The 10,227-nt window shown below is 36.2% G+C and overlaps 1 protein-coding gene across 6 annotated transcripts in view; it reads left to right on the top strand.

The window, feature by feature from the left end:
• The window catches only part of CDK19 (cyclin dependent kinase 19), a 214,681-nt gene that overhangs the window by 71,365 nt on the left and 133,089 nt on the right, over positions 1-10,227 (top strand). For 3 of the 6 annotated variants that reach the window (XM_017889652.1, XM_017889654.1, XM_017889656.1), the window contains one exon: positions 4,690-4,765. The exons of 1 other annotated variant lie outside the window; for it this stretch is intronic. In XM_017889652.1, the coding sequence (XP_017745141.1) occupies positions 4,690-4,765 (76 nt within the window). Of the gene's footprint in view, positions 1-855; positions 1,063-3,812; positions 3,828-4,689; positions 4,766-10,227 lie in introns of those variants that run through there. 2 more of the 6 variants (XM_017889655.1, XM_017889653.1) reach the window with 2 other exon arrangements.

Here is a 10,227-nt window from a genome sequence, read left to right on the forward strand (position 1 = left end):
TTTCCTTTTTTTTTTTTTTTTGGGGCGGGGTTGCCCCGGGTGGGGGGCAGTTGCCCAGGCCGGGGGGCAGTGGCCGGATCTCGGCTCACTGCAAGCTCCGCCTCCCGGGTTTACACCATTCTCCTGCCTCAGCCTCCCAAGTAGCTGGGACTACAGGCGCCCGCCACCTCACCCAGCTAGTTTTTTATATTTTTTAGTAGAGACGGGGTTTCACCGTATTAGCCAGGATGGTCTCGATTTCCTGACCTCGTGATCCACCCGTCTCGGCCTCCCAAAGTGCTGGGATTACAGGCTTGAGCCACCGCGCCCGGCTGGAATTACCTTTCTTAAAGCTCTGAATGAATTAATGGTTGCATTCTCTCTGCACTTATTATGCATATCTTTTGTAGGTGTGGAGCACATCAGGTTACTTGTATATTTTCTGGTCACCCAGAATCTCTTTCCATGTGGATTGTGAACTTCCTGATATCTGTCTCTAATTTGTTTATCCCAAGAGTTGGCAATATTGAGATATATAATATAAACACTGTAGTTGTTAGTTGGTATAAAATAATAAGGCTTTTCTGTTTTATTAGAAACAAAGAAAAGGATTTTATTCTGTTATTTTGAATACTTTAAAATTTTCCTTCAATCTTGCCTCATGTTGGGTTTTCTTATCTTTCTTTAAAAGATGCTTCTTCTAAATTTTTTGTCTACTTTGGGATCAGCGTGGCCCATGGCTGGTCTGGACATCCAGCAGTATTATTGATAGGAGTCAAAGAACCTTGGGCCAGTCTAATTGTGACTACAACAAATGGAACTTCGGTTTAACTCTGTGTTTTTGCGTGTAGGCTACTGAATTGTGCTTTACCTTGCTACAGTTGAGTGTGGGCTGGTCGCCAAGTTTGGATGTTGTTGAAAGGTGTAAGACTATCTTTTCCATTAAAACAGGTCCTAATATTTCATTTAAGAGATGTTCCTGCTGGGCTTGCTTCTCTAGACTTGAGAAATTCTTCCCTGAATTACATTTAAATTCTACCACTGAGCTTGATTTTCTGTATGGGAGTAAACTTTCATTTTAAGGTAATGATTTCTATTTTTTTGCACAGATATGTGCTTTTTATATTTTCTACTCTCTATAGAATTGTTTGCATCAAGAATTTTCCAGAGCCAGGAGGGCACGGTGGTACAGGCCTGTAATCCCAGAACTTTGGGAGGCCGAGATGGGCAGATCACTTGAGTTCAGGAGTTTGAGACCAGCCTGGCCAATATGGCGAAACCCCATCTTTACAAAAAATACAAAAATTACCTGGCTGTGTGGTGTGTGCCTGCAGTCCCAGCTACTTGGGAGGGTGAAGTGGGAGGATCACCTGAGCCCATGAAGTCGACACTGCAGTGAGCCCAGATCATGCTACTGTACTTCAGCCTGGGGGACACAGTGGTCTCAAAAAAAGAAAAAAAAGAAAAAAGGAACATAGTGTCTCAGATGGAGGACCTAATAAAATCAGTCTCTGTCAAATATATTTGTTCTATTTTGTTACATAATGTTCACATCAAACAATTGGTTTTCATTGTGACTGCTGAGAGTGAAGTTTTCATGGTGTTGCTACACGTTATAGATGTATGGAAGAAACATCTTGATATTTAAAAATTCTATATAGCATTTATCCATGTTTATAGTACAAATATATGTATTTTTAATTCTTCTGGATGCATTTAGTAAATTCCTCTGATTAATTTCAATATGCAATTGCTCTAATCATACTATCTAATATACATGAAAATGTAGAAAACAGTTTCTCTGAAGGCTTTGGAATTGCTTTGTCTATCTTTATGTTATTTAGAAATAAAAGTAATTTGGAAATGAAATAATTTTAAGGAGGAACTAAGCTGCCTCTAAAAGCCAGATTATCATAGCAGTGTAGGCTAGGCAGGTTCACCTGCTTTTCAGCCTTTTCATGTAAAATAAAAAATTGTTCTTTTATGATATTTAATATTACATGTGCCTGAAACATCTAAGGTGTGAGGTATGAATTCCTCTACTTGGAGGAACTCCTGGAGAGGGGCACTCACATGAGATGAGAGCAGTAAAGCTTCTCTGTCTCATGTGCCTGATCATTGAAATATTTCTAGACGTTGTGTTAAAGGATGCATATTTAGTCTTCAGACTAAAGTGTTGGCATATGCCCAAAGATTAGCATTCACGTAGTACAGTGCCAAGGAGTCCCATATGCCCTCTGGGACCTTGCAGCTTCTTCATATGGTGAACCTCAGAGATTCCACATCATCACTTACCATCTGACAGTTAGTTTACAAAGATAAAAAGTAATGATATATGTACTTTCTTTCATTCTCAATTTAAATGTTGCAAATAAATCTTAAAATTGCAAATGTTTGAGTATTTTATTAATTTAACAGATGGAAGTTATATTTAAACTTATTAAGTGAAATAATTGCTGGGTTTGTTCCTTGTTCCTGTCCATATAATTTAGAGTAAGAGGCCTATGCTCAGTCTCTTCTGTTCAAGCTTTCAAATTCCTTTGACAGACTGGATGTGAAATTCAAAAGCCATTAATTTGATGTGTTAATTTTGCACTTTTTGACTTACTGCAAAGATCTTATAGTTTCCATAGCAACTATAACCTATCCAGATTGTGTAATATTCTTTACAGTATTAAAATAAAACTATGCAATTACATGAGCTTCTGGACTGCTTTGTCTAGGGGAACTGAGGATTGAAATATTTCTGTTGAAAAAATTATAGTTGCATGTGAAAAATTTTTCAGAAAGCTTTTATAATTTTGCTTAAAGAATACATCAAACTTAAGTATTTAGCAATAGATATCTGATAGATAATTTAAATGTATAAAATTTACATTGTAAGCATTGCGTTGAGCTTCTCAGGCACATGTGCTCTCACTCGTGTACCCACAAATACATTTAAGGCACAGAAGGAACACTTGGCTTTGATTACATTCAATCACCTGCAGTTTGTGCTTCTTAGTGGCTTCTGAGTGGTCTGAAAAGTCTAGTTTTATGTTTGGGCAAAAAACAGGATGGAGAAAAGGAAAAAAATGATGATTTAAGCTTTCCTTATTTTTGACTTTGCTCTTTAAAACGTGCCTGAGCTGTCACTTTGAAAATACTAAAGATTGTTTTAGTAGGTATTTTCAGAGTATCAATTTATTTTGGTTTTTTTCTTTTTACCCCAATTCTAATTTAAAAGGCAGTATAATATTAGCATTAAAGTTAGTCGACATAACTTCCTTCATCTTAATGTAACTGTTTTTAATTTTTTGTATTGCCTTCAACATATTTGTAGATGTATATTTTTATATAGTATAATTTGCATATTTTCTCAGTAGCATATGGTACACATTTTCCACGTTTCTAATGACCTTCTAGCCATCATTTTAAAAATTGTATCATAGTCCATCTTGTTGACACACCTAGTATGTTTTGTTTGTCAAAATACTGTTTAATTATTTCCTGAATGCTATCTGTTGGAAGAAAAATGGATATAATTTTCAAAATGATTGTGAGGGAAAGTAACCATAACTCAATTATTTGCTTATAGATGATTGTAAAAATCTTCAAAAGGGATGTAAAATGGTGTTTTAAAATGCGAATTTTGAATAACATCCTAAACTGCTCTATCTGCAGGTCAACACAGAATGGGGAAAATGAGGAATAGCTAAGTAGACAGATAAGACACTACTTTGGCGCTATATTTGACAAAAACATCATGACATGGTGGTACTTTGCTGAGGCTGTAATACGATCAAAAGACAAAACTTGAAAGGCATGGATTTAACTCCTCTTATAAGAACAACTCACAATATGAACTTGTGAGTTATGTTATGACATTCAGCGGGGACCTTTGTGTGGCTGGTTCTGATTTCAGCACTCTTGAGAATGCTTACTGTACTTACTGTATTATACTAGCTGCTCATCTCATACTATTAATATTTTAACAGAATGTTTCACTGGTTTTTGAACTGCTGTATTCTCTTGATTAAGCAACTTAGTAACTATTGGGATTTCCCAGAATTCCTAATACTACATGCATTGTTTGAAAAATCCACTTTAGGTACTGGATTTCTCCTAGTGTTCCTGAGAATGACATGTTGGTGGCTAGAGATTTGAAGTCTTTAAAAGACTTTTGATTGAGGTCTCTCTAAAAGGCTTTTGATTGAGGTCCTCGGGCTTTTGAATGTACCCATCCTCAAGTGAGATACAGTGTGTTTCAGTGGGTTATCATTCCTATAAATGCTTCTTATACTATGAAATTACTTTAAATGAATCTGGGAGTTTATGTCTGTCAGTTTTTTTGTAGCGAATGTCTGTAACAGAATGCTTTATGTAGACTCCAGATAATTAAGACAGGAGTGGAATTATCTTGCAATATGTTTGAGTTTATATTTATGCTTGTTTACTCTTTGAAACTAGTGCTGTGTTTAGTATCCTGTTCTGTTTCAATTTTGAGTTTTGTGTTTTGGCTCTGTCTGATGTTTTCATTGTGACATGAATTTCTTTTGGTATTTCATATTTCTGTAGTTGAAATATTATCAAAAATAATAAGCAATGCATGGCATAGTGAGAGTGTTTACATATCACTGAGAAATTAAGTGCGTTTCCATTGTTTTTGTAGTTATAATTTTGAATCTGAAAGTGATATATGGAAAAATAATTTTTTTTGTTTATGTGCAGAAAAGATGAAAAGGAATATGCATTGAAGCAAATTGAAGGCACAGGAATATCCATGTCGGCTTGTAGAGAGATTGCAGTAAGTGGCTACAAATACAGTTATTTATTATTGATATTGGGTGATGATTTATTTTAATATAAAAGAGTTTCATTAATATATATAATGAATGTTTATTTTACATATGTTTAAGAATATTTTATGTAGAATGAGAAAATCTGCATAAACTTTTAATTTTATTTTTAAATTTTGAGACAGGATCTTATTTTGTTGCCCAGGCTGGAGTGCCCAGGCTGGATCACAGCTCACTACAGCCTGGACCTCCCAGGCTCAAGCAATCTTCCTACCTTAGCCTCCCAAGTAGCTGGGACTACAGGCGTGTGCCACCACACCTGGCTAATTTTTTAATTTTTTTGTAGAGAAGAGGTCTCCTTGTGTTACCTAAGTTGGTCTCAAACTTCTGGGCTCAAATGATGCTCTCTCCTTGGCCTCCCAAAGTGCTGGAATTAAAGGCGTGCGCCACTGCACCTAGCCCGTAAAGTTTTTAGTTAACTTGAAAGTCATCTTTGAATATCCTCTTAATGACATTTAAGATTTGTGATCTCAGTAATACTGAACAAAATGATATAATTTATTAAAATTGTGATGGAATTTTAATTAGTAATTTAATTAATGTCTATTTTTCTGTAGCTTTAGGACTGATAAGATCTTTATAGAGTAAGGGGTCATACATACTATTAAATCTCATTCATTTTAAATACTATTTCTGAAATATATAATATAGTGAGATTTTATTAGTCACCAGAAAATAAGACCATTATAATAATAGGATAATCCCTTAAAGAAAATAGTTCCTTGTTTTAGTCTTTATGTATCATACTAGTACATTTAAGAAATGATTGTCCACAAGAGTACCAAACATTTAATGAGTGTTTACTAGGTACCAGGCTTACTAAGTGCTTTCAAGTATTAATTCACTTAATTTTCACAACAGTCTGTGAAGTAAAATTTTAATATCCCCATTTTACAGATCAGAAAACAGAGGCAAAACTATAATTATAGCTCAGAAGGGTTACTATTATATTACCTTATTTTAGTTCTTCAGTAAAGGTTGCTAATTAGGGCTTTACCATAATATCACATCTATTAGAGATGTTTGTCTCTAAATTGTTAGATATTTATTTAAATAATTGTTACTTAATAATTGTTAAATACTTATATTGTACATATCCATTAGGAATTTCTGTCTCCAATTTAATAACTATTACATATATTGCCCAGAGTTCCATGTTTCTGCTTCACCTGCATGGAAACACTCCTTCGTCGCTTTTAGTCATAAGAAATGTGGTGCAAAGAAAACATGGGGTGGGAAATCTCTATACCTGGATGTTTGTCTGCCTTAGTAGCTAAGTAGTGATGAGTTCCAGTTTCATCTGTTAAATAAGGGAACTCTTAGGTCTCTTCTAATCATACCTTCTTTAATTCTAGAATGGGAGCCTCTCCCCGGACTGTGCGTACTTCGAGGGGCAGACCTTGTCTTTTTATCTTTAGTTCCTACCATAGTGTCTGACACAGCAAGTGTGCCATAAATGTTTCTCGAATAATTAAATGAATGAACAGAATAAAAAAATTCTACCAGTGGTCCACAATTCTAAATTTGTTACTTTTACTTTTAATTTTTTTTTTAGAGACAGGGTCTTGCTCTGCCACCCAGGCTAGAGTGCAGTGGCTTAATCATAGCTCACAGTAACCTTGAACCCCTGGCCTCGAGCAATCCTGCCTTGGCCTCTCAAAGTGTGGGATTGCAGGCGTGAGCCACCATGCTTGGCCCTATGTTTGCTTTAGGATGCACATTATTTGAAAAAATTCTAATTTGGTGATTTTCCATTGATTATAAAGTGGTAGTTGTGGCTGGGCGTGGTGGCTCACCCTTATAATCCCAGCACTTTGGGAGGCAGAGGGGGTGGATCACCTGAGGTCAGGAGTTCAACACCAGCCTGACCAATATGGCGAAACCCTATCTCTACTAAAAATACAAAAATTAACCGGGTGTGGTAGCATATACCTGTAGTCCTAGTTACTTGGGAGGCTGAGACAGGAGAATTGCTTGAACCTGGGGGGCAGAGATTGCAGTGAGCTGAGATTGTGCCACTGCACTGTAGCCCGGGTGACAAAGCGAGACTGTCTCAAAAAAAAAAAAAAAAAGTTTGGAGGAGGTATTATTTGTAATGTTTTACCAGATAAGCATTTGGTAAGTGATTTTTCACATTTTAAAATCCTCACATGTTATCATATCAACCAATATAAATATTATTGGTGTGCTATTTTTCTGTGTTAGAGTACTGTAATTTAGCACAACATTTTCAGCCCTGCCTTCCATGAATTAATTGGGTAAATAGCTGAAATTTTAGGTATTGATTAATAGGAAATGTTAATCTAATTATAAATGTCCTTTTTGAAACAGAGACTTCTATGTGCCAAGGAATCCATGGGCATGTATGTCTTTATATAAATTTGGAATGTGATGGAGAAACTTAACTCTTAAAATCTGTTACAGCCTTCATTCTTTTTTTTTTTTTAATTTTTTTTAGGGAGACAGAATCTTGCCTTGTCACCCAGGCTGGGTTGCAGTGGCACAATCTTGGCTCAGTGCAATTTCTGCCCTCTGGGTTCAAATGATTCTCCTGCCTCAGCCTCCCAAATAACTGAGATTACAGGCATGCACCACCATGCCCAGCTAATTTTTTGTATTTTTAGTAGAGACAGGGTTCCACCAAGTTGGCCAGGCTGGTCTTGAACACCTGACCTCAAGTGGTCCACCCACCACAGCCTCCCAAAGTGCTGCAGTTACAGGCATGAGTCACCACTCTCAGCCATAGCCTTCATATTCTTATTGAGAGTTTGCCTAATAGAACTTTAGAAAGTGTGCAGTTTCTAGATTGAATAGCATTTTATGAGTACCCTAAATACTTAACCCCAACATGATAGGGATTTTCACAACAAGTTCAGCATGGATGGTATTTCATAGTGACTATGCATATATATCTTATACATTAAGCCCACTAACACAGTTTTTTAATTATTGTTTTATGTATTTGTCCTTTACATCATATTGAAGAAAAGAGTTACAGACAAAAATACATTTATGCTTTCTTTTCTCTTTGCCTATGTCATTATTTTTCCTGGTGTTATTAATTTTTTGTGTGGATTTGAGCTACTGTATAGAGTCCTTTCATTTTAGCTGAAAGCCTCCTGTTAGTATTTTTTGTATATCAGGTATACTAGCAATAAATTATTTCAGTTTTTGTGTCTGGGAATGTTATAATTCTTTTTCTGTCTTTACCCAGCTCTCCTTGATTTTGCAATATTAGTGTTGTTGGATGTAGAATTCTTGGTTGATAGTCTTTTTCTTTCACACTTTGACTGTGTCATCTCTGCATTCTGTCCTCCGTGGTTTCTGATGAGAAATCAATTGTTAATCTTGAGAATCCCTTGTATATGAAGAGGGTTTTTTTTTTTTTCCCTCTTGTTGATTTCAAGATTCTGTTTTTGTCTTTGGCTTTGACAGTTTGACTATGATGTGTCTTGGTGTGGATCTCTGAGTTATCTTACTTGGAGTTTGTTGAGCTCCTTGGATGTGTAGATTAATGTTTTTCATCAAATTTGAGAAGTTTTCAGCCATCATTTCTTTTTTTTTTTAAATTTAATTTATTTTATTTTGTTTTGTTTGAGACAGGATCTCACTCTGTTGCCCAGGCTGGAGTGCAGTGGCATAATCATGCTTACTGCAGCCTTGACCTGCTGGGCTTAATCAGTCTTACCACTTCAGCCACCCAGGTAGCTGGGACTACAGGTATACACCATCATGCTCAGCTAATTTTTTTTTTTTAAATTTTTTGTGAAGATGAGGTCTCACTACGTTGCCCAGGCTGGTCTCAAACTTCTAAGCTCAAGTGATCCTCCTGCCTCAGCCTCTGAAAGTGCTAGAATTATGTGTGTGAGCCACTGCACCCCACCACAGTCATAATTTCTTCACATAATTTCTCTTTCCTTTCCTTTCTCTCTCCTATTGCAGCTCTCATTATACATATGTTTATAGGCTTCATGGTGTCCCATGGATCTCTCTCCAAGGCTCTGTTCATTTTTCATCATTCTTTTTGTCGGTCAGACTGGATACTCTTATTGTCTGTCTTTAAGTTTGCTGATTCTTTCTTCTGTTGTTGAGCCCCTCTGGTGAAATTTTCATTTTAGTTATTATTTGTTTAGTTTTCCCGGTGGTGGAAGGACAGAGTATGTAAGGGAATCGAGAGTCAGAGAGGTTAAGAGGGACTGATAGATTGGGGAGAATGGAGGCAACACCATAAAGAGTAGATAGGGCTTGTTCTCTGTCGTCTTCCTTCTATATACCATTATATTACCTAATACCTAGTATTTTCTAGTTCATATGGGCACACATAGCTGAGAGGATTTTAAAGCAGAAATAATTAGGAATGAACATTTCACTTATTACTTTAAAATGTGAGACTGTGATTGCAGAATAACTCTTGAGGATATAGTTGGATGCTGGGAAAATAAGTTAAAGAGCTTGTAATCATGGAATAAACTTGGAAGAAGTACAAGTGTACAGAAAGGAAAAAAGTTTAAGAATGAGATGTGTTATTACCTCAAGTCTCACTAAAAAAGAATGTCGTGTCATGTTTTAATTTCATTTGAACCTTACTGACCAAAGGCTCATTATAACCTCATACCTTTGTACAGTGCTTTACACTTTACATTATATCACAACAGGGGGTAATTCTGGGTGATTAAAATACCAGGATCATGTGAACATCAGCATTTTTAGCCTGGGATTACAGGGAAGTTCTAATATAAAGTCTATTACATTTGTAACCCCTGTGATCTTAAGGTTGGTAGGTTGAAAACGTGGTAAATACTATTAATTCAAATCCTATTCATTTGTTTTGCGATTATGATATTAAAATATGTTTGTCATAAAATTAGCAGACAATATAGAAAAAGGCTGGTAAAAGCACCTGTTATGCCAGCACTCAGAAGTAATCATTTTTTTTCTATATTCTTCTAGACTTTTTTCTTTGCAAAAATACACAGAATTTTCCCCCCACAAGAGCAGAGAGTCCATTAATTTTCATGAAATATAATTTAATCTGGAATAATACAAATGTAAATTTCAAATTTATTAATCATTCTGGGTTTTATAGGATATAAAGATTATAAGATTATTACCCTGGAGTCTAGGTGTGGTGGCCTCCACCTGTGATCCCAGCACTTTGGGAGGCTGAGGTGGGATGATTGCTTGAGGCCAAGAGTTTGAGATCAGTCTGGACAACATTGTGAGACCCTCTCTCATTAATAATAATAATAATAATAATAATTAGCTGGGCATAGTGGCACTCAACCTGTAGTCCTAGCTGCTTGGGAGGCTGAGGTGGGAGGATTGCTTGAGTCCAGGAGTTAGAGGTTACAGTGAGTTACGATTGCACCACTACACTCCAGCCTGAGTGACAGAGCGAGACCCCCATCTC

Source organism: Rhinopithecus bieti, unplaced genomic scaffold, assembly GCF_001698545.2.
Source record: "Rhinopithecus bieti isolate Rb0 unplaced genomic scaffold, ASM169854v2 scaffold_18548, whole genome shotgun sequence".
In the NCBI taxonomy this organism is placed as follows: domain Eukaryota; kingdom Metazoa; phylum Chordata; class Mammalia; order Primates; family Cercopithecidae; genus Rhinopithecus; species Rhinopithecus bieti.